Source organism: Aspergillus lentulus (assembly GCF_001445615.1).
Source record: "Aspergillus lentulus DNA, contig: Alt17, strain: IFM 54703, whole genome shotgun sequence".
NCBI lineage: Eukaryota > Fungi > Ascomycota > Eurotiomycetes > Eurotiales > Aspergillaceae > Aspergillus > Aspergillus lentulus.
In genome coordinates this window covers 1,822,495-1,844,937 of record NW_028322112.1, presented here as the reverse complement: position 1 = coordinate 1,844,937, position 22,443 = coordinate 1,822,495, and the positions used below count along the sequence as shown (strand labels likewise).

The 22,443-nt window shown below is 48.9% G+C and overlaps 11 protein-coding genes across 11 annotated transcripts; 4 read left to right on the top strand and 7 right to left on the bottom strand.

The window, feature by feature from the left end:
* Positions 1–496: 496 nt before the first annotated feature.
* ALT_9617 (TAXI family TRAP transporter solute-binding subunit) lies at positions 497–1,519 on the bottom strand (the record flags this gene model as incomplete). Its single annotated transcript, XM_033564688.2, has 1 exon — positions 497–1,519. The coding sequence occupies one exon, from the start codon at positions 1,517–1,519 to the stop codon at positions 497–499; it is 1,023 nt and encodes a 340-aa protein (XP_033420579.2).
* A 1,394-nt stretch (positions 1,520–2,913) lies between these two features.
* Positions 2,914–3,771, bottom strand: ALT_9616 (averufin oxidase A; the record flags this gene model as incomplete). The annotated part of the gene is made up of 1 exon (XM_033564689.2): positions 2,914–3,771. One exon carries the CDS (start codon positions 3,769–3,771, stop codon positions 2,914–2,916), a length of 858 nt encoding a protein of 285 aa, XP_033420580.2.
* Positions 3,772–4,643: 872 nt separating this feature from the next.
* ALT_9615 (questin oxidase family protein) lies at positions 4,644–6,105 on the top strand (the record flags this gene model as incomplete). The annotated part of the gene is made up of 4 exons (XM_033564690.2): positions 4,644–4,832; positions 4,901–5,055; positions 5,125–5,252; positions 5,306–6,105. 4 exons carry the CDS (start codon positions 4,644–4,646, stop codon positions 6,103–6,105), a joined length of 1,272 nt encoding a protein of 423 aa, XP_033420581.2.
* A 621-nt stretch (positions 6,106–6,726) lies between these two features.
* Positions 6,727–7,270, top strand: ALT_9614 (uncharacterized protein; the record flags this gene model as incomplete). The annotated part of the gene is made up of 3 exons (XM_033564691.2): positions 6,727–6,793; positions 6,846–7,112; positions 7,164–7,270. 3 exons carry the CDS (start codon positions 6,727–6,729, stop codon positions 7,268–7,270), a joined length of 441 nt encoding a protein of 146 aa, XP_033420582.2.
* A 1,086-nt stretch (positions 7,271–8,356) lies between these two features.
* ALT_9613 (VOC family protein) lies at positions 8,357–9,556 on the bottom strand (the record flags this gene model as incomplete). The annotated part of the gene is made up of 3 exons (XM_033564692.2): positions 8,357–8,836; positions 8,894–9,125; positions 9,201–9,556. The coding sequence occupies 3 exons, from the start codon at positions 9,554–9,556 to the stop codon at positions 8,357–8,359; spliced, it is 1,068 nt and encodes a 355-aa protein (XP_033420583.2).
* Positions 9,557–9,975: 419 nt separating this feature from the next.
* On the bottom strand, positions 9,976–12,093 carry ALT_9612 (uncharacterized protein; the record flags this gene model as incomplete). Its single annotated transcript, XM_089600652.1, has 5 exons — positions 9,976–10,802; positions 10,867–11,009; positions 11,061–11,378; positions 11,443–11,729; positions 11,788–12,093. 5 exons carry the CDS (start codon positions 12,091–12,093, stop codon positions 9,976–9,978), a joined length of 1,881 nt encoding a protein of 626 aa, XP_089455149.1.
* A 636-nt stretch (positions 12,094–12,729) lies between these two features.
* On the top strand, positions 12,730–15,215 carry ALT_9611 (C2H2-type zinc finger protein; the record flags this gene model as incomplete). The annotated part of the gene is made up of 6 exons (XM_089600651.1): positions 12,730–13,500; positions 13,811–13,900; positions 13,975–14,025; positions 14,087–14,208; positions 14,261–14,956; positions 15,017–15,215. The coding sequence occupies 6 exons, from the start codon at positions 12,730–12,732 to the stop codon at positions 15,213–15,215; spliced, it is 1,929 nt and encodes a 642-aa protein (XP_089455148.1).
* A 224-nt stretch (positions 15,216–15,439) lies between these two features.
* ALT_9610 (fumarylacetoacetate hydrolase domain-containing protein 2 homolog) lies at positions 15,440–18,137 on the bottom strand (the record flags this gene model as incomplete). Its single annotated transcript, XM_089600650.1, has 9 exons — positions 15,440–15,738; positions 15,863–16,232; positions 16,336–16,587; positions 16,643–16,858; positions 16,926–17,088; positions 17,142–17,511; positions 17,581–17,622; positions 17,741–18,006; positions 18,058–18,137. The coding sequence occupies 9 exons, from the start codon at positions 18,135–18,137 to the stop codon at positions 15,440–15,442; spliced, it is 2,058 nt and encodes a 685-aa protein (XP_089455147.1).
* A 618-nt stretch (positions 18,138–18,755) lies between these two features.
* Positions 18,756–19,690, bottom strand: ALT_9609 (protein AIM2; the record flags this gene model as incomplete). The annotated part of the gene is made up of 3 exons (XM_089600649.1): positions 18,756–19,148; positions 19,228–19,556; positions 19,603–19,690. 3 exons carry the CDS (start codon positions 19,688–19,690, stop codon positions 18,756–18,758), a joined length of 810 nt encoding a protein of 269 aa, XP_089455146.1.
* Positions 19,691–20,157: 467 nt separating this feature from the next.
* Positions 20,158–21,177, bottom strand: ALT_9608 (cytochrome b5 reductase family protein; the record flags this gene model as incomplete). Its single annotated transcript, XM_033564696.2, has 3 exons — positions 20,158–20,729; positions 20,777–20,854; positions 20,916–21,177. 3 exons carry the CDS (start codon positions 21,175–21,177, stop codon positions 20,158–20,160), a joined length of 912 nt encoding a protein of 303 aa, XP_033420587.2.
* A 607-nt stretch (positions 21,178–21,784) lies between these two features.
* ALT_9607 (anthrone oxygenase family protein) lies at positions 21,785–22,342 on the top strand (the record flags this gene model as incomplete). The annotated part of the gene is made up of 2 exons (XM_033564695.2): positions 21,785–21,845; positions 21,930–22,342. 2 exons carry the CDS (start codon positions 21,785–21,787, stop codon positions 22,340–22,342), a joined length of 474 nt encoding a protein of 157 aa, XP_033420586.2.
* Between the last annotated feature and the right edge of the window lie 101 nt (positions 22,343–22,443).

Below are 22,443 nucleotides of genomic sequence, written 5' to 3'. Positions count from 1 at the left end.
AATAGTCATATAGGTGGAATATGAAATCCTTATATACTAAGATATTGCCCTTTATGGGTAGAATTATATATAGATTTATATATATAGTCTTGGGTGAACCTACCTACTGGTACTTCATCCACAAAATATATATATCTAAGTATGGTAGTATATAATACACCTACTATATAATAATTTAAATCCCTACTACATGACAATTCAAATCGTGATTATATGGTGATTCGAATCTCTCCTATCCAGGAATTGGACCCCCCGCATCCCTACTATATGACAATATAAATCCTTACTATATGGTGACTCGAATGAAGCCAGGAAGGCAGGTGGAAATGAGAATGCGGTCATCACTATGGAGAGACATGGTAGTCCGGCAAGATTCCATGGTCAATTAAGAGCTGCTGGAGTGAAGAAGGAGAGTGAAGATGCCGATCCTTTGCAGTAGAGAGCTGCTGTTATAAACGACGGGCTCTTTGTTCGAGGCTGTTGTGTCTGGATAATATCACAGATGCCCAGCCTCTTGATAATAACGCTTTGCACCCTCGTGAAGCGGGATGGGGGATTGCGCCATCTTGGCAGGACTAAGTGGATAGGTCAAGGGAGACCTTTCAGGCTTGAGGTGCTTATACTGGCCCTCGATGGCGGATCTAGTCTCCACCAGGCACCAGGTCAAAAGGTGGGCGACGTCCTCGGGCAGGTCGTCACGGACGAGGACGACAAAGTCTGAAAAGTCGAGCGTGTGGAGGGGCTCAGTGAGGGTCGACCAGAACCCGGCCGGGAGCGGGTCAGGATCCTGGGCCGCGGTGTTTGGGTATGTCTCAGCAAAGCGAGCTAGAGCAGAAGGCTCAGCGTGCAGGACATCATACTTGTAATTTTCGATGATGTCCGCCCACCAAGGCGTCATGATGGCCTCTTGCAGCAGCGCATCAGCTTCTCCAGCCTGGACGAAGGCGATGGCCTGCTCGGGACGGTGCGCCGTGATGTACTTGCCGCCCCATGACTCGAGGACTTCAGAGGTAATGCCGTGGCACTCCATGAAGGCATAGGCTGTGAAGCCAATAAAATTGGTGCCGTCATTGGTGGACGTGGCGATGCGCAGTGGAGGGCGCTTCTGGCGCAAATCCTCGAATGACTTGATCCCGTATTTGGGGTCAATGGCCAGGATCAAGCGATCATTTTGCGGAAGCACGCCGAGGGCACGCAGCGAGGGCATTGGTCCGTAAGGGGCAAAGATGCCCTGACCGGTGAGAGCGGTGCTTATCATTTGTGCCGGCGTCGCAATGGCGAGCTGCGCCTCCCCACGGAACACCTCGAGAACGGCTTCGATGCCGCCGTAGCGGATGTTCCAGATCCCGACGCGACTATCCCGCCCTGCCCGATCACAGAACTGCTGAGTCAACCATGAACAGATGCGATGGAAGTTGGCCATGCCCCAGTCGCCCACAAAGTTGAGTCGGATGGACCGCTCAAGCCGAGGGCCTCTACTCTGCTGCTCCACGATATCTTTGACATTTGGTGTGGCCATCCTTGGTTTTGCTTTTGTCCTTGCAAGCGTGTTGAAAGAAGGGGAATAAGCCAGACGGACCTTCTGTTGGTGTAAGGTGCTGGACTTCGTGGTGGGGTAAAAGAGTGATTGCAAGTTTGCAACACAATGTGATATGTACTGTCCTGGTCAGTCTAAGACAGCAGCACACTACCGCTCATTCCGCGGAACGGGGGAACGGGGGAACAATATACCCAATTCCCAGTCTCTTAAACACCATACGAAGCGGCGGGACCAACGACTGCAGCTCAGCGCCTGGAGCGGGACACTGGGCTGGCTTCTCAAACTAGTTTAAACTCCACACCTCCCCCACCTTGCCAAACAATTTATCATCACTGCACTTCCCTAGTTGGAAGAGGTCAGGATTGGTACTGATTTGACATTCAGGAGTTACAAGGAGTCATCAAGACGTGGTATAATATGTCCGGCGAACGTCACTTAGTTTGTCTCACTATTCTGTCCTACAAAAGGCCTGAAATTAGTGAACAATCCTATCGTGATTACATGCTAAACACACGCGCACCTCTTGTTGGCAAACTACTTGAGAAATATGGAGTTTTGCATTGGACTATGGTGAGCAATTGCCACTACTCTTCTCAAATATGGCTGACTTGAGATCTATCCGACCTAGTCACACAATTCTAGCATCACACGGCCACTGACCGACGCCCTCCATGATGAACAATTCATCCACACTGCCGACTATCACAGCGTCGTGCAGTTTATTCTTCCCGACATCGAATGTTTTGCAAAAATGCAGCAAGATCCATTCTATGTAGAAAATATCAAGCCCGACCATGAGCGGTTTGCTGATACAGAGAAGTCAAAGTGAGCTAATTTGTGGTTATACCTTACGAAAGCGAAAGGACACTGACACCTTTGATTAGATTCATGGTGGGATCTTACACAAAGCTCATGGAAAATGGGCAATTCTTAGGGCCAGTTGCCGGGTAGTGGAATATACGCACCTCGTACTTTGGCAACTGTTGTGTTCTCCATTCTGGCTCGACAAAATCCAGTACCACCAATTTGCCACGGGTTTTGCTGCCCGATTTACCCTAATACAGGGTATCTATCTTGTCATAATGGGAGTTCACGCTCGCAACATGTGTTTTCTGATAAAAATAAAAGCTTGAAAAGGAAACCATGAGAGACGAGGGAACAAAGGACTGAGAATGCGGTGACAGAGAAAAATTAGCTGAGAGGTTTTAGCTACATTCCAGTCCGGTGCATGGTGTTCTGGCCTGGTGGAGGCACTCATATATATACATCCGTGAAAAATCCAACATGCTTTATTTCGAGGCAAGACGACTGCACACTTTCTCTCCCAATTACGGCAGAGGTATAGGCCGTGTCGCCACGGTCAACCGTCACCTTCAATCTCTTTTCGAGCGCGTTGGCCGGCTTCGAAGCCGTGCTGTGATCCTGTACTCTGCCTGCCAATAACCTGGTATAAACTGGAATGCGAGACCACGGAAAACCTTGCCGAGCACGAAAGGCGCGTAAAGCATGGGGTTCTTCGCTCGCGCACTCGACACTCCGATGCGAGGCTGGTTCTCCAATGAAGCAGATGTACAGACACGAACGAATCCCTCAGCCAAGTCCTCATATGAGCAGGCCATATAGGCAAAATCGGTGCTCACGACACAGCTTGTTGATCTCTCTTCAACGAGGGCATTTGGCTGGATAAGTGTAACAGAGAGAAGTTCTGGCACAGCTAGAAGCATCTCCTCGGCTTTGATTAAGTCATTGTAAGGCTTGGCGAATGCGTTTCGAATCATCCAATGTAGAAGGGCAGGTCGATCTGCTGCGAATTGGGGGTTCATAGTCGCGGAGGACAGCATGATGAGGTGAGGTTTTATCGAAGATTCACCCTTGCTTTGGAGGGTGGATAGTGCATTGATCGTTGCTCGAGCAAAATCCGAAAGAACAGTAACTCCTGGGATGTTCTCATTCTCTCCCAATGTGCAAATGATTGTGCTAACTGCAGCAAGACAATCCTGAATCATTGGCTGATCTTTGATACTTCCTTCAAAGACTTTCACTCGAGGGTCATTTGACAGAGAAGGGAACAGCATTTCTAGCTTAGCTCGGGAGCGAACATAAATATTGATACCTTGTGCAGAGATGTCAGAGTTCTCCAATAGCTTCTTCAGGACCATTCGTCCAGTATTACCGGTGGCACCTAGCAGGGCGAGGCGACCTGGGCCAGGCTTAAGATTCGACTCGGCCATGTCAACGATCCAGATTGTTTGATATGCGGCGTGAAGAATGAGGATTCAAAGTATAATAGTAATCTTCATGCTAAAATTCCTGGACCTTGCCGTGGCCAGCTATTTATGGTATGGACAGTTAAAAGCCACTTGCACATACATGTATGGAATTAGAATTTCCGTCGGATGTTGCTGGTATCACAAAATGAATCAATGTCCCTCCTGTGCGGTAAAATTGTGTGGGACAAAAGAAAGAAACCGAAAGACGGGAAACCAAGACTCCATCATATGCAATAATGTACAGAATGAAGATTCTATTGAAATAGACATGACATGAATTTGTAAATCATCTCTCTACTACCACTTCTCTGATATTACTGAATAGCACCACTGTACAGTATGACAGCACACAGTTTGGAAACTCGGAGTCTTAGATCAACGACTCTCCGACCATGTCCCTTGCAAGCGGTGGCATTGAGAGGATTGTGAATAGACTAAGAATTTCTTGCTTGCGGGACCAACCCACTGTCCCGCAGCCCAGTGCCCCAGTCCCGTATGTACAGTGTGCTAATGCTCGGAGGAGGCCGAGAGTCCGAGACACGCAAATCCGACACTACCTACCTACACCCGCAGAGCCCGCAGAGCCCGGGGTCCACCACCCCCGCAATAACATTAAACGCCACTTACTATTCTCCACAGTACACCCCATACACCCCACAATAGCAAATAGATTACGGATATAAAGGAATATAACAGTTAATGTCGCAGACAGTCGTCCAGCCAAGCGTAGACGGTACCAATCATTTATCCACCAGCATTTCCCACGAAAGAGAATCAATACTTCTCCTGGTCGCCTTTTCATCATCTGGTAAACGCTTTCGGAACAAACTACAATGGACGACGCTTCCTCACTCGTGCGACTTTCCTCGCCAACGCTCCCGCCGGTTCTCAAACCCGTGTTCACTCTTGAGGGCCACGACGACGAAAGAGCTACAACTCTGCGATGGCTCTTGGAGAAGGGCCATGCCTCAGTAGCACCGCTTCGAGAGCCCAAGTTAATTCTTCACAGTCATCTCCCCCATGTATGTCAAGGAATAGGCCACCCTGAAGTCTATATATTGTGAACGACGGTGTTTACGCTAGTAATTAGCTTCTTGGATCGGCCTACCTTCTTGGTGCGAGCAGCAAATTGCTTGAAGAGCTTTACGAGCATGAGATAACGGATCTTGTTCATGTTGATGAAAGTTTCATCCGAGGCGATGCAGTCACACCGGAAAATTGGAGGGATTTTTTGGGCCAAAAAAGGTATCACCACGACTTCATCAAGTCTGCAAAGATCGAACCATTTCAAACTCAAGCTAACTGCTTGCGTAGCTACACGGTCGCTTATGTGGACTTCTTTGACGAGGAGATCAAGCGACAAGCTGGGGACTGGAGGGAGGTCCTGAAGTCGTATCTGTTCTCTGGATCGCAACCCCTTATCAATGGTTATGCAGGCGGTCGTAAGTCTACCATAATGCTCTCTCGTCTCTCAGATCTTGACATTTAGCTATAGTGGGCCACCCTTTTATCCACTTGGCTTACTCATGGGAGCTTCAGTCTCATACTGTAGCTTCGGAGGCTCTATCCTTAGGGTGCACGGAGTACCTCCCACTCCACCATCTCCTTGATCAATATCCTCCAGATAACTCCACTTACAAGACCTCAAGCTTTGCCGAAGTTATCCATCGAATATATAAAGACGAGCGGTTTGACAACCTGTTCCCCGAACAAGGGATTACCAATCTCGAGGTACTGCTGCAAAAACGGTACGAGGCCGTTTTAGAACACTGGAACGCTTGGCAAGTGTCTGATTCTCTGGTGCAACTGGAAAACTGCTGTGATGTGTCAGTGCTTTTGGCAATTGGAACAGGCAATCGCCAGGCCAAATATGACTTCTATCTGGTCCATACAATGACCGTCGCGCACGCCCTGCGCGTTTTGTGGGACCAGTTCCCCAAGGAGCAACGCGCTTGTATCTTACGCCAATACGCGCTTTTCATAATCTTGGTATACATTTGCCAAAAGAAACCAGCTTTCGAAGCCGACATCATCGATACAATCCTGTCCGTGGAACTTGGTGGACAAGACTGGGAGTCTGTGCGGGCGAAGGCGTTGAGTCATCGGTGGCTTAAAGACTCGCACTTCTTCAAGGTCGTGCGAGCCCCCATGGCATTCGAAGAGACCTTCGGGAACAAGGACAACTTTTACCTTAAGGCATCTGCTAAGTTCATCGCTGAGTTTGACGGTTGGGAAGGATTTGGTCTTGGTGTTGAAGGCTTCCTCCCTAACCGTGATGGCTACAAGCCGACTTGAAGCCTGACTTGAGATTGTAGCAGGAGTCACTGACTGCGTTAGAAAGCAGCCGGATATGTTCGGATAGGGAATGGAATTTGTACTGCCTAACTGAGATTGAATGAATAATAATGTATATCACCTTGAGCTCGTCCACCTCATAGGGTGGGCATCTCGTGCTAGCCCCTTGATCGTACTTCATGAAACACAAACACGAGTCGAATAGTAGAAGAACGAACTCTTGCCTGCATACAAACCGCCCATTTTTTTGGCTAATGAATGATTTTGAGGATTTTCTGGGCCCTCAAGGCCATTCCAATGCACAAGGTCGTTGTCCCGACTCCTGAGTATTCGCTGCCTTTTCCGCCGGAGCACCATCATGCCGGGGTGGTGGGTCACCCTGACCTCGCAGTGAGGAAGGCGACAACTAATATTCTTTAAGGGTATATATACTTGCTGGTGCACAATATCAATACAGAAAAACATGCATCAGGTGGGGACATGGCATTGTGGGAAGCCCTGCTCAATGCTCCGGACTTAGTCTACATAACACGTTCTCAAAACCAGGGAGCCGGAAAGGAAATATTTTATTGAAGCTTTCGTATTCTACCACCACTGACTCCCATCCCCCAGAGGACAGTCATGTGGCCATCTGTCGGGTTTCGTGTCGCCCAGGCCATTGGCTTCACCGGTGCAGCCTGGCTTTCTGGTAAGCGCTAACTACTGCGAAATTGTGTATTTCATCTAACCACTTTCCCTAGGTAACATCGCCGCCCTGAGCATGAACGCGGTCCCGTCACTTCTCCGATCCCAGAAAGAAACCAACCTGCCTCTCACAGCAACCGCAAAGCAGTGGCGAGAAATGTACGGGGCCGGCAAGGCCCAAAACCCCCCCCATCGCTGCCTTGACCGCTGCAGCCTATGTGTACCTCGCCTCTTCGTCCCGTTTGACAGCACCCCTGTTCCGTGCGGCACCGTACTCCCGCGCTGGACTGTACATCCCAGCCGCGGTTTTAACCCTGGGCATTGTACCTTTTACTATTGTTGCTGTGAGTGAAACTAATGATGCGCTTCTGAAGGTCGTGGGGTCAAACAGGGGAAGTTCGGTGGCGAGCGATGCGGAGGTCGAAAGGCTCTTGCACGACTGGGTCTCTCTAAATCGAGTTCGGAGATTTTTCCCCCTTAGTGCGAGCTTGATGGCAATTGCTGCAGCCTTGTTGTAATCGGGGAATTGTGGGATTTCGTAAAGCAAGTATGTTTGGCAGCCATTCTAATGATGGCGGTGGAGGCGAGCATTCTTGCCTTATGTAGACTCAATGTTGAGTTCTATTCTCTTTCTTGTCTTGACCTGGTTGACTGGTGTTTATAACGTATTGTGCAAGAATGGATATATGTTCTGTACCAGTGGCACCGTGTCCATGGTGCATGCAGGGACATTCTACTGCTTCCGGCGATGAGATAGGGCTTTTATTTACGTCTTATTTCTGTATAGGTTCTTTGTATTCCTGCTGTCAGTGGATAGCACCATACAGGGGCCCCACCAGTACAACATGAGAATCCAGTAGACAGGTTTACATGCAATGCATATAGCCCCTGAAGTATCACGATCGATTTGAGTACTTGAGACAAGACTAATCAAGACAGGTATATATTGGCTGGGTCTTAAGCAGCACCTGACATAGGAGTTTACTGTTTTAGGGCCTATAAGCCCTACCTGTTCTGACAATCCATTGTCTCATAACAAAAACCACCCCTCTCACAATAGAACGTCTCTGCCGCCGTATTCAGCGACACCGTTGACTGGGCTTCAGTCGAGCGGATGCGACAACAGGCTGTGCTCAGTAGAAATATGCTTATACTGGGCTTTGATGGTCGTTGACTTTGGTTCCTTTGCCATAAATCATTTTCTTCGTGAGATCCGAAACCGACATCATCATGAGGAATGGACTTTATTGTTCAGTGAATGGATGTAAAATAAATGCAGCAATGATCGAAGGGAGACGTCCTCAATTTGATGGACGCCGATGAGAAGGTTATTAGGTTCATTGCAGCAATCGTGTCTGTTAGGCTTGCATATGGCATCCAAAACAGCAGAGTTCGACAGAATCATCCAGTCCTTAATGGTCAAACTCACATCCCTCCAATATTGAAACGCATTCTTCCCATCCATAAATTTTTATTTGGACCAGGTGTACTGCACTAAATAAGCACTTTGAATTCATGAGTAAGCAGTCTCCATAATCGATCAACGCTGCATCAGATCATCGTCACTTCACTCCAAAAACCAAGCAGGAACCTCTGGTCCCCAAACAGCGAGCGATTCATCTCCAGCAGGCCCGTACCCAATTGGCGTCATCTCATTGACAATATCGCCATCTGCATAATGCTCGATCATATTCCCAGTTGTATCCCACCAGTAGTCAAAAATCTGGGAACCCAGTATATGCCTCCCCACTCCCCAGACAGAGCTATATCCTTTCTTCACGAGCCACTGGTGTCCTAGCTTCTGAGTGTCGAAATCATGGACTTCAAAGGAACAGTGGTGGACGTGGGAGGTCCTATTAGTGCTCATGAAGAAAGTATGATGATCTACGTAGTCTGCTCCTCGGTCAATGTGTGCAAAGAGAGCTACATTCTTCTTCTCGGATCCTTCACCAACATACAGGAAATCGGTGGGAACCAGATTAAATGTTGTCGTATAGAAAGCCACCATTGCTGGGAAGTCTTTCACACATAGACCGTAATGACCTAGCTGCAGACCTGTTAGTTTATATAACAGTGGATATAGATATAGATCGAGGGAATATACCTTGTGAACAGCGGCAGGTCCCTCTTCAAATCGTTGAAACCGGCGAATACGAGGCTTTTCAACCTCAGTGTTAAACACCAAGCTCTCTGGATACTGACCTGGCTCTGCCGGCTGCTGGCCGTACATCAGATTCACAGGGAAGCCCTCAGGATCTGTGACCGTGACCATGTAGCCGCCGCCAGGTGCATCAGTGAGCTCCTTGATGGCAGATCCATTAGGAAGTTTTGCAGCCCTATCCATCTGGTATCAGCACCGGATAACTACAATACAAAGCTGATCTTATGCAGATGGAGAATGTGACGAATACCTTTCCAGATCCGCAAATCCCTCTACCTCGTATGTCCCCCCAAGAAACCTTTTCTCCTCTCCCTTCTGCGCATAATACACGTACTGATCGGTCCCGTAACCCCTATACCAAACTTGGTTTGCTGTTCGTTTGGCCACGGACATGCCAAAATCTTCGAGGAAAGCAGTAATGGCAATCAAATCAGGATGCTGATACCGCATGTGGACCAATCTCACTAAGCGGATCTGGTTTGTGGAGTTGATCCCGCATCTCTCCTTCCAGGAGGCTACAGATTCCTGGTCTGGGCCGATTGCTGTAATGTCGGGGACGGATGCACCGTGGCAAGGACGCAGTATTGGTTGTTGTTCTTCTGCCATGTTTGCGAGGATTGTGAAGGATAATTAGTGCCTAGATTGTGTTGTTGCCAATATTTGTGATTGGTTTCAGTTCTTATATGGCTGGATGTCCCGCCACTTCACGTTCTTTTGCAAGCATTATCTCTTGAGGTATAGCGCAGGAGAGAGGCTCAGGTCCCGCAGCCGTCTTCTCCCCAGTCCCGCAGCAAATGGCTGGAGAAACACCGCGGGGTCTGGGGTAGAAACAATTGCCAAGTATCATTACTGTGCCGCAAACAGCACATTGGAACGGAATTGGGCCTCACTTATAGTGGGAAATTATGTAGTTATAATAGTTATCAGAAAAGCAAATGCTACTTGGTCGTTCCAAGACATAGACTGAAATACAAAAATATAACTCCTTCAAATCCTTGCCATGAACATTGCTATATATACACAAATCATGTTTGGTGTAAGTAAGAAAGCATCTTCTGTACGGCTTCTCGCAGTTCTTTGATCTCATTGCAGGCAGCATAAATGAACCGGTCAGACCGAACAATACAATACCTTCCGCGAACCCCTCTGCCAAGGATAAATGGATCATAAAGCATGGGTTCTGGTCGTTGGTTGCAAAGTGAAGAGCTTGCGAAATCTTCACCAGTAGCTAATTGGATGATGTCGTTCGGACAATCCTCAATTTCTTTGCTTTTCAGTTCCTCAAGGATTATAGGGACGTTGTTGGCCACTATCGTGCCTTTGGATAGCTGCTCGACCTCTCGCAGAACCTTTCGGACTTCCTGGATCTCTTGGCTATCGTGCAGGTAAACAAACATACGAAAGAGGCCTCCATGCTGGGAGCGGAAGATGATATCATCGGTGAAGACGACCTCTCCATTTGTTCTCTTGCCAAAGACTTGAGGAAGGCTGAGGCCACCGTTGAGTTCAGGAATGAAAGGCATCCCATCGGTATGTGTATACCGCACCGGGCCGTCCCGACGCCTGCCTAGTTCGAGTTGACGCTTCCAACTTGGAACAAGCTGAATTAGCCAGAAATACCAGTCCCTTACCCAGGCCTTTAGCGGTTGGCTCTCGGTGACAAACTTCCCGTTCTCAATGGTCGCTGCCAGGGACTTCTCCAGTTGCTGCTTGCGCTCTAGGTACCACGACCGGAGAACTTCGTGGTGGACTCGAGTATTGGACGGGTGGTACCGACAAAGCATGGCAAGACGCCATGCCAACGAGAGGGCGTCACGAAATCCAGACGCGATACCTTGACCACCAACTTGGACTATGAGCATCATTGCATAACAGAGACAAAAAAAAAAGGAAAGGAAAAAGAAAAAAAAACTTACATGGTGGGAAAACATGTGCCGAGTCACCACACAGAATCACCCGGTTCTTAGCCCAGACATTGCAGCTACGTGCAGAGAATCCGAAGGGACGGGATCTGAGAATATTGATGCAGTCTTCTGGGAATTGAACGTCACCAGGTAGCCTGCGGAATTAGCAATTTGGACAATCATGAAGTTTAATGCAAAAACTTTACCCGTATCGGCTGCCGCTATGAGTAATAAAGGGAAATACGATCTTTTGTATCATCTCACGCGTAGCCATGTGATATCCGTCTTCATGTGGCTGAACGAAGAACTCAAATCTCCAAAGTCGATCATTGGGAAGTCCGAAACGGCCGCAAACAGCTGGGCGGTTCGGATTACATAGAAAGCGAAAATTGGGGGGGAAGAATAAGTCGTACACTTGCTCTGGAGTATATCCTAGCTTCCAAAGAGGAAAATTGGGATGACTCTGCGGAGTGGGAAGTGCGATTTGCCAGTTCAGTGCCACCCAAGTTTCATCATAGAATATGCTGAAGTGAAAGGCCAGTCAATATAACAGTGTAAAGAATGGTCGACAGTGTTGGTTATACTGACTCAGTCACCTTCTCCATAAAGACCCCCTTCGCCTCCAGGTATTGCTTGCGCGTGAACCCAGTTTTTCCATCAGCCCCTACAAAGAAGCGAGCGCGAATTCTGTGCTCAGTGCCTTTTGCATTTCTGTAGGTGCAATACGTCCAGTGGTCATCTTCTTTGAGATCAACAACAGTTGACTCAGATCTTAGGGAACAGGTTGAAGAGGCTGACATCGCCTCTCTAAGCTTCTTCTCAAGGACTGGCTGTTTGTGACAGATATATCCGACATGTCCTGTTTCCCCCGCGGTCTAAGCATTGGCCACGTTAGAACACCAACAGGTCGATAATAGAGACAGAAAATCTTACAGTGTTGTAGTCCATGGTAACGAATGGCTGCTTCATCAAATTTGTGTTTGACCCGCTGACAAAGTTGAACTTGCCCATACAAGATCCAATTTCCGTATAGATTGAATCGTATAGACCTGCCCCCTGCAATATGCGTATCCCATCTTCATCTAGAGCGATACCTCGAGGGTCAGTGGTGATATTTGCTTCCTTCTCCAAGACCACGTTCGAGATGCGCATCTGGCCAAGGTAGGCAGACAAGAGGGCACCGGTCGGACCACAGCCGCAGATGAGGATATCGGTCGTCTCCCAATCATGGTAGTCCATATTGCGGTTCCGTTGAAGCCGAGATAAAGCGTAGGCAAAAGCGAAGATAGAAATGAGTTTTTGGCCTTCCAGAGGTCTAAAGCAAGGGAAGCAAGGAATCCCAGATGAGCCCCCGCATATTTATTAGCCCTCCACAGTCAAATTGAAGGTTGAGTCCAATCCAATCCAACATCCTATCCGTATGCTGGCAGCTTTGCTACTTAGTCAGTATAGTGTACGGGAACTGCGGGACCTGCGGGCGCAGCTGCGGGACCCCTGTTTTGTACTGTCGTACCACGTTCAGGAGGACCTGAAAGGTAAGCCCAGATCTTAGTAGTTCAACTACTAGAGTGATTACAGCATCAATAGTCCAACTATTGTTCAATCTGGTTAGACTTGGCCGATTTTGGCCATATGGGATCACATGACTTTGTTACTTTGCCGCATTCTGGGGGTGGGGTCGGAGATGAGTTTCTTAAATTCTTACATAGTCTCAGTCCAGCCCTAGTCTTGCTTTCTCCCGCATTTTGCCCGCACGGCAGGGCATGGCAGGACATATCCCCAGACTCACTGCTCTCCGCCCCAACTCTGCAGTTCTTAGCCTCTTCTCCTGTTACTCTACATCAATGCTGTCTAACTCCACCACACACTTTCAGAATGCCGGCAAGTCCCCGTACGAAACGTGAGCGCATTTGTCCTTGGTGTTCTCAGTCTTTTTCGAAAGAGGATCACCTGGCTAGGCATGTCCGACGCCATACCCGTGAAAAGCCCTTCTCGTGTGCCACCTGCACAAAGTCTTTTACACGATATGATTCCCTGCTCCGTCATGTGAGGTCTCATGGCGTCAACCCGCAGTCGGAGAGCCAGAAAGCGATCTCTGCCGCAGGGGGACCTGGTCAAAACGAGGCGCTTCAGATTCATGAACTCTCGCCAGAGTCGATGGTAAATTCAGCACAAGGTTCCTTTCCACATGAAGACTCTCTAGTAGCTGCCCAGTCGACCAGCGACCCGGTAGTCAGCTCACCATGCCAAGCAGATCCCCTGCCGGTCAGTTTCTACGACTGGCCGGTAGACTGGACTTCACAGCCATCAACATGGCTGGCAGATGCTGACTTTGATCTGAACGCGTTCAATGCATGTGTCATTACTTCTTCTACGCCAGTCAATGATCAAACCCTACTCCCACTCATGGAACCTCCCCCCTTAGTCCCACGGTCCGTGAGCATCGCCCCTACATCCATACGTGAACGACTTGAAGATACGGTTCGCCGGCGATGGTTTACCTTCATTGAGGGCGTTGGTAGCGGCTATGACACACCCGGTGGCAGACCTGACAGCATCCATATTGACGATGCTTATCGGGATAACTTGGCACAACGCCTGCAGCAGCACATCACTACAGCGCCTTTGCCGTCAACAGACTTCTTGGTATGTGTTGCGCAAGAACTTATGGCTGGCAGTGCCTCTGACTCGGTATTAGAATATGTGTATCCGAATGTATTTCACTCGCTTCAACGACATACTTCCCATCATCCATCAACCCACGTTTCGCCCTTCTGTGAAGAGGTCTCTCTTGTTGCTTTCTATTTGCTCGATGGGGTGTCTTTTCTTAGGTTCTAGCCATGCAACCCAACAAGGGATTCGAATATTTGAAACTCTAAACAAAGCTATACTTTCTTCGGTTCGCAGTTAACCTTGCCGCAGCCCTTCTTATGCTCCCCCTGACTAACTGAATAAGTGGGAGAAACATATAGTTCGAGAGAAATCCGAAGCCCTGTCTATGGTTCAAGCGGCTTTGATCGGACAGACCTTTGGAATGTTATCAGGGGTAAGCTGCACCCCACCGCAGATAAACAACAATCTTCTTGCAGCAATTGTCAGGACTAAATCCGTGTTCCACAGAGGCCAAAAGACTTGTTAACTGTGCAGACATTCCATGGAACGGTGATCACTGTGAGCTTATCTTATTATCTTCATCTCTACCAATATGACCACGTATGTTTACCAACCCTAGTGGGCAAAGAGAAAGAATTTCTTCTCCGGTCGTCGCGCAATTGAGCTTATCAATATAAAAGATATTGAGCGCGCACCTGAGCCGGCATGGAGAGCATGGTCTCAGGCGGAAGAACAGATCCGGTGAGTTTCCCTGTAATAGCCTGTACGGGCTAACAACTAACTTATTACCCAGGCTCTGGGCCGCGGTTTCCATCCTGGACGCTGAACTGTCCGAACTATTACTCGGCGAGCCTGTAGTACGACGTTTTGCGCCGTCCGATCTAGTATCCGAGGACGATCTGTGGACAGCTCCAACTGCGCAAGCCTGGGGTAATGCTGTGCGACGTCGAGTCGAACAACTCCGGATATCTATTACCTCGTCACCATCCAGTCAGGCGATAGAATTTCGCTCGTATGTTGAGCTAGAAGGAATAACCTCAGCCATTAGCGATTCTACGAACTCTCTGGAGAATAACAGGAGAGATTTGCTCCTGGTGAAATGGCAGCCAGTTCTGATGAGCTTCTACGACCGCTCTCTTCATCCTTTACAGCAGCTCTCGTCTCCGCAACGGTATAAAGATAAATTCTGTCTGCAGGCTCTTTGGCACGCCAACTTCCTTAGCCTCCTAGCTGACCTGGACCGCTTAGAGCAAGCGCTTGGGCGTGAAGGCTTTGATGAAGCTCAGCGCAATACCAGCTATGTCTGTGCGTGGGCAAACTCATCCGAGGGCCTGCGATGTGCCATCCATGCTGTTTTAATTCTCCATCTGTTAGAGACACTGCCAGCTGGAGGAACCGAGCCGGCAATCCATGTCCCCCGAGTGCTGTTTCGGGCGACTATTGTCTGGTTCTGCTATTTAAAATTTGGCGTCAGGGACCCTTCAGAGTGGTACGAGCAGAGTCAGGCTTCTAATAGTCCTAATAGCTTGTCAGAGCTGAGACACATTAGTGCGAACCCTGTGAATCTCCTTTTTGAGTCCCTGGATTTCCAGCAGAGGCGGCCAAGCCCATCAGAATCCAGTACCACATGTCGATATGTAGATCTCATGGGACGCATTGGACACTGGGGGTTATTCCGTCAGTTAGGCGCGGTAGGAGCGGTGTTGCTCCATGGGGCTTTGGAGGCTGTTCCCCCTGTACAAGCTTAGGCTTAAATGAAATAATGACCTTCTAGGAGGCTTTCTACGAGGTAGCGCCGATAAACAAAGTACTTGGGTCTTACCTTTTGTAAGAGGTAGTCTAACGAACCCAATAAAACCTCGGAATGCTTATCGAGTCCCCGCCCGACGTGGTGAAACCAATTCAAAACATGGTAGTTCACAAAACGCATATCCATTCTAAAGAACTGCAAAGGGACAGGTACCTTCCACTTTCACTCATATCTAACCTTATTGACCAAGCTCCCAATCCCCTCAATCTCAACCGAAAACTCATCCCCATCCTTCAGGACAAGCCTTGGATTTCTGAAATAACCGATCCCCGCCGGCGTCCCAGTGAGGAAAATCGTACCCGCTTCCAAGGTAGTTCCCTGCGATAGATATGAAATCTGCTTCGCAATAGAGAAGATCATATCCTTGGTGTGACCGTCCTGAACAACGCTCCCATTATGACTACCTCGGATCCAAAGAGTCTGCGGATCGGTGATCACGGACGGTGAGACGAGTACGGGGCCTGTCATGTTTTTAAAAAGCAAGTTAGTTAGAGCAAAAAACAATTCCCCACCGGCACATATCATCAGTAAGCCAGGTAGATAGTCAACTCGGGCAGAAACTAGGAAGGGAGTTGAGAAACATACCAATAGGACAGCTTCCATCCAACCCCTTGGAAAAACTCCACTGAGCAGTAGCCAGCTGCAATGCTCTGGCGGACACGTCATTGGAAGCTGTATAGCCCAGGACGTAATCCAATGCTTCACTCTCTGGGATATCGCGCCCTGTCTTACCAATGACGACGCATAATTCGGATTCATAGTCACTCGTGTCATCCTGCGCACATTTCGGGATGTTAATGGTAGCCGGGTAGGGGTCGGCCAGTGCAGAGCGCGGCTTGGTGAACATGATCGGGACTTTGGGAAGGGATAGGTTTGCTTCATTAGCATGGTCGGTGTAGTTGAGGCCAAGGCAGCGGATGTAGTTGCATTGCGTAGAGTCGACCGGGGAGAGGATCTAGGTTCCATCTAAAGTTAGCTCTTTCACAGAAGAGTAGAATATATCAAGCGGCCGACAGTTTGGTTAGGTTAGGTTAGATTGAGTTATAGGTTTATTTTACCTGTTTCACATGCATGATCTTATCAGTGACTCGGCCGTCGAAGATACTTCCCTCGATTAGGTAGACGAGGATTTCCACGCAATTGACGCTGTCCTTTCCCACATCGCGGTTTGTGTCGACTAATTGGCCAAGGCGGATGTGGTTGTCCTCCGTCGCGACAAAGCGTACAAGATGTGTCCAAGAAGGAGACATTGTGGTGTCTGCTGGAGTGTCAAGTGTACTTCTAAACTGATCAAGACACTCCGTTAGGTACTTATTGATCTATTAGTAGTTTAGTACAACCCCCGCGGGACGACGGAACTCGGACAGCGAAACTTGGGGCATAGCGGGACGTGATGGGACCATCCCACGCGCTTGACGGGTTAAACTCGGTGACGTTCCGGAATAGAAGGATGTTGGCTGCTCCGGCAACGTTCAGCCCAGCACAAAGGACTGTTGGAAAGACAGATATGTAGCTCGGCGTTATGATGTCTCGGACAAGGAACCGTTTCCACCGTGCGTCGGTGTTGTAGATTATATTGAACTGTTACCGCGATGAGCGGCATAATTGATGATAGTGCCCTTGTTCCGTTAGAAACATTCAAGCTCACGGTATTGAGATTCGATCCCAGGATCCTGATCAGACTTAACCTTTGCTGCCGTTCATTAGCATATGCGGGCGACTGGGGGCCACCATAAGACACGAGCAAATTCATAGCCCGCTGTCGGAGTTTTCGCCCATAAATTCCTATATAGTAACGTTTGTATATAAAGCTGCCTAAGCATTATTTATGTACAGTGGATTTGCCTCCGTTTCGCGCACCCACAAATTCCATGGTCTCATGACCGACCACTGCGTCATCTGCGTTGTAGCGGGCAGCTCCGAGTCTTGCAGATAATACAATGCCTCGTTATTCTTCAATGGGGCAGTGCCGGCAGCAAGCTGAAGGGTGAGAGAAGCAGTCTGCACCCGGGCATTCTCAGCCGTATAGATAGCTCTAAAAACACACTCTTCAATGCCGCCCCCAATAACAGTAAAGCCATGCCCTCGCATCAGAACTACCGAGGGGTGGGAGTTTTCGCTGCTCTCGAAGCACGCAGACAGGTCTTTCCCTAGCCGTTGATTTCTGATCAGGAGATCGCGGACGTCTTCTTCCGAGTAGAATTCTGCGATGTCGAACATGGGGACACGGCTTCCTGGTTGGGGATAGAGCGAGTAAGTATTGCCTTTCAGTCAGCTAATGAGCTATAGTGAAGAAAACTAACCTAGAAAGCCTGCCATATGCACGCATGGACGTAGTTCAACACCTGCACGGAGTGTCAGATACCATACAGACAAGGATCGCTTCAATTTCGATGTTTGTGGCTATCAGGCCGGCTTTCTCCGATATATTGAACTGTAAATTGAGGAAAATCAATCAAATACCTGTAATGGTAAAGGGAAGAATGGCGGGCGAGTGGCTGTGAATCACGCTATGAATCTCCGGATATCTTCTGTATATCTCACTGTGGATGAAACGCTCGACATAGCCAGGTGGACTAGTAGGGTCAACGGGGGAAGCATCATCTACCTGATATTCCACGATGTCGGCTCTCGAAGACATGAGCGCGGGAGCCATATTGCGAGGCATCAAAAAGGTGTTCGTTTTCTCTGGGTGCCGCACGGAAAGGTGACCATAGGCGTCGAGGATCCTGTAGATGATGATAAGCCCGTCGTCCCATGGTAGTATTTAGGAACCCTACCCGTGTTGATGAAGAATATGGGATCCATTGATGAGCGTGCGGAAAATGGACGGCGTGGAAGGGGTATTGTCTGTGGCCATTTTCTCGTCGAGCTTTGATTACAAGGTAGAAATCTTGAGAACAATATTTATGGGAGACGCGGCTGCTGTGACCATATTCAAATATCCCCCGCACTTCAAATGACAACCGGTCCCAGCATGTCAACTCAGGCTAGACCAGAAGCTGTTGATTCCTGTGTCGGACCGGACATAGCATAGACTACCCGCAAAAACCGAGCTTAATCCAGAACATCCCACGGAATGTATCCGCCGCTCTCCTTTTGTAACCGCAAAACCCGAGAGACCACACTGGAGTTCCATCCCATTGCACAATTGAAATGTGATGCGGAGATTATTACTCTCAAGTCCTACTACCAACAGGCACTGACAAGTCATGGTGTGTGTTCTCGGTCTGTAGTAGCAGGGACTGGAGGCCTGAATGATAATCCATAACCTATGTGCCGTTGTTGTGTTTATACGGTACTGATAGCTTTAGGGTATAACAGTTCGGCTGCGAGAAACCTGCATGTATTTATCAGACCAGTCCTGCCAGCGAGAAGGTTGGAGTGGGTGGCTTTTTCGGACTTTCATTCACTGGTGACCTGTACGCTACTCTATCCAAAGTCAAGCTCGCCCGTATCACCACACTGCATAACGGATCTACAATGTATGATTGAACCACGCCACCGCCTGCGCGAACGCCTGTTCCTTCGAAAACCGAACGCGCGGCTGAGTGATGTCTCCCCGAATGGCGAAGCCGTGAGAAACCGCGCTAAACAGATTAATCTGGAATTCCTGTCCAGTGCCGATCAGAGTCTCCTCAGATGCGTGGCGATTCGCCATGGTGAAGATCGGGTCGTGCTCTGATGAGGTCAATGACATATTGAGCCACAGCAAGTAGAGTGATCGGGCAGGGTACGGGAGGCAGATGGTACCTGCAGCAGAGATGGAGAGAGGCCTCTGAATCGCGCCCAATTCCTCTTTTGTGACGAATGACGGATGAGCGATGTAGCCGGAGTCCAGCTGTCCTGCCTTGAGGTACCGGACAACATACTTCAGATGAATGAAAGCAGGAGATCAGGGCGGCTCTCTCGCAAGTATCCAGAGTCTCGGAGATGAAGGTTAGGATTACCTTGCCACCAAAACAGTAGCCAGCCGCAGCGACGTTCTGCACGTCCAGGTTTGTCCTCAGGAACTTGATTGTGGCCTCGACAATCGGGGCCACATCCTCAACTGTGTGGCGGGAAATCCAGGCGCCAATATCGATTGCCTTTGCGTCATAGTCTGCGATGCTGACTTGATCCACATTCAACAAATCAGGGAGTACCCACAGGTAGCCGTTTACAGCAAAAGCATCTGCCACAAGCTGGCTGTTGGGGAAAATGCCAAATATGTCACTCAAAAGAATGACAGCTTTATTTGGCGTTTTGTCACCTTCAGGGCGGGCAACGTAGGCTCGGACTGTTCGTGATTAGCGAGTATTCGTCACCTAAAGGATTGGACCTACAGTTGTTGATTTGCTCTATCTCCCCTTTGGGGTCCCCCTGGTGAAGAAAGCCGGTGAAGCAACAGCTGCCTGGAATTGAAGATGTCATGGTTACAACGGCCGAAAGCGATAGCGAGTATACACGGCGAGCAGGGTGAAATATACCATTTAGGATGAAAATAAAGATATCAAGATGAATAAAGTATGCAATTACTAAAGCCGATACTTACCTAGAAAGGCCTAATGCCCAAGGTGAACAACCGCGCCCTTTAATGACCTTGTATAGGTCCCGCTGAGTCCCGCAATGGAATACCGCGGGGTCTTCTGTATGTTCATGTTGCGCCTAAAGTATGATGGGTGACACTGTATGATGGCCACTGAAGCAACGACATATACACATGCATACCTTAGAACCTGTGTACACTGTTGATGTTTAGGATGAGGTGATAACTATTCCGAGGAGCCTCCTCCAGAAGGGCCACATGGCTGTTTGTTTGTTGGGGGTTCACTGCCGAGTTCATATAGCAGGAGATGTGATTGAGCGAGATATAATACATATGTACAGAGTCAATGCCCCTAAAATTGATGGATCTTATCTTTCGAGTATCCCAGTTGCTCTAGGATACCATTCCCGCCCTTTCCAAACGAACCAGAACCCAGCAAAGCCTTTTCCATGGCGGGCGGTCCACAGACAAATACCTTTGTATCTTTTTCACTTGGCCCTTGCATGAGCTCTGCGAGGAGTTCCTTTGTTATATATCCTGAGCGTATGCCTTGCTCTGGCGAGAATCCTTGCTTCGGCCGGCTGACTGTATAATGGATATCAAACCGGTCCGGGTACTGCTGTTTGTATGCATCAAACTCGGAGCGCAGGAGAAGGTCTTCCTCGGTGTTTACCCCAAAGACCACGGTGACCTTTGTTTTATCTTCCGGATTGTCCAGAATTCCCTGCGCGAGCTGGTAAATGGGCGTGATGCCTGCGCCGCCTGCAATGAGATAGACATGGGAGAATTTGTTTGGCGTCCAGCTAAAACCAGGGATACTAGCCATGAATAACAGACTGTCCCCAGGTTTCAGGCTGTGAAGGTGTGTGCTTGCTTTGCCGTTGGGATACTTTTTGACGAGGAGTTCAATAAAACCAGGCTTGTCTAATAAAGTCAGAGACGGATTATGGACTGGGATCGAGATCACTTACCCAGCCTACTAATCGGGGTGTAAGGTCGCAGAACAGGTAGCCAGCTACCGTCCGGTTTGCAGAAGGTCAGAAGAGCAGCTAATAGTTCCCAGTAAGCCTCTAACGGATATAGGATGTCAGAAATCAGACAAGAACTTACAGGTAAGGTTGAGACCACTTTGCGCATTCTCTCCGCCCGGAAGCTCGAAGCAAAGCCGCTTGGTGTTATGGTTGACAGTCTCGGAGCTCTGAAGTTGGAGGTACTTGAAAGCCGGCCCTTTGCCAAAGACCATCTGCGGCGTTGGCGACTCGGCGAGAGCTTGCTGGCCGAAGATAGAAGAAACCGTGTATGTGCCAATTCCGCCGACAGTGACAACGGCGAAGGCCTTGGCGACTAGGTGTTTGTTCAAGAGGCCCGACATTGTATCGGCACTGCGTGGAATTGCGGTGCGACCAACGATCTGGAGAGTTGTCAGTTAATATCAGCTGGGAGCCGATGGCAGAGCAGTCGTATTTCGTTCGTCGAATCCGTGATTTCTGTTATCAACGGGGGAGCGCGTCAAAGGCAATTAATTATTGATAAACATGGTCATTCACGGAGATCGGGGCTAAAGATGCCGATAAGCTCATGAAATGTTTCATGATGGGAGGCAAATTTCAAACAGTACCAAAAGTCCAAAATCCCTGAGCCAGCCACTCTTGAATCGTTCAGTACTTCGCGACTAATCAGCTCATTCAGCTGGTCCCGCAAACTTTCTTCTCCCACTCTGCGAGACAATACCAAACCGGAAGTAGCTCGACTTCCTAAATTTGGGCATCTCGGGCCCTCGGCCTTTGCGGCTTTTGCCTTCCCTGCCGGTACTCTGAACTCCGAAGTATGCGGCCACCACTCGTCTTGCTGGCATCACTGCATCAGTGGCACGAGCCTCGGTGGATCATATACCGTACCCAAGGCCTGGCGAAGATCACCTAATAAACTAGGGAAAGAATTGCTCTAATAGTTTTCCACTTTGACCTTTAATCGCAACCATGCCTGAGATCGCATCTCTGGTCGCGACAGCAGGAATAACCTCCTCTCTGTTCGTTTCTGGTGAATTCATGAACCTTTCGTTTTGAAACGGGCAACTACCAGGCCCTTGAATCGACCTCAATGCTAATTTCTGGCTGGATACAGGAGTCATCTTTGCGTTCTCCGCTGGCGGAGTCAACACCTCGAAATTAGCCACAAAGACCTCTCCAGTTTTAGCCGCGCGGCAATGGCTGAACGTCTTCCATAGATGCCATAAAATTGGCACGCCCATGGTTGTCTTCTCGGCAGGGTGTTTTGCGTGGCTGAAGTATGAGACAAACAACAACATTTATCTTGCCGCCGCAGCTTCGTGTATGGGCATTGTACCCTACACCATTCTCCTGCTCAGCGGACCCGAGAAGATTCTTTTCCCAGCGGCAAATATGAAGGAGAAAACAACCTCTACTCCTGCGCCTCATGATATTGAACGGGCTCTTGGTCGATGGGAGGTTGTCAATATGGTTCGCATTTTGTTTCCTCTTGTCGGCGGTGTGATGGTCCTAGTTTCCAAGATGTAGGGTCCGCGAGCGCCAGTGTTGACCTCTCCTCGAATCAAACAAACCTGGTCCATTGAAGTGGATGGATGAGTATTGTCAATAATACCTATATCTATAGAACA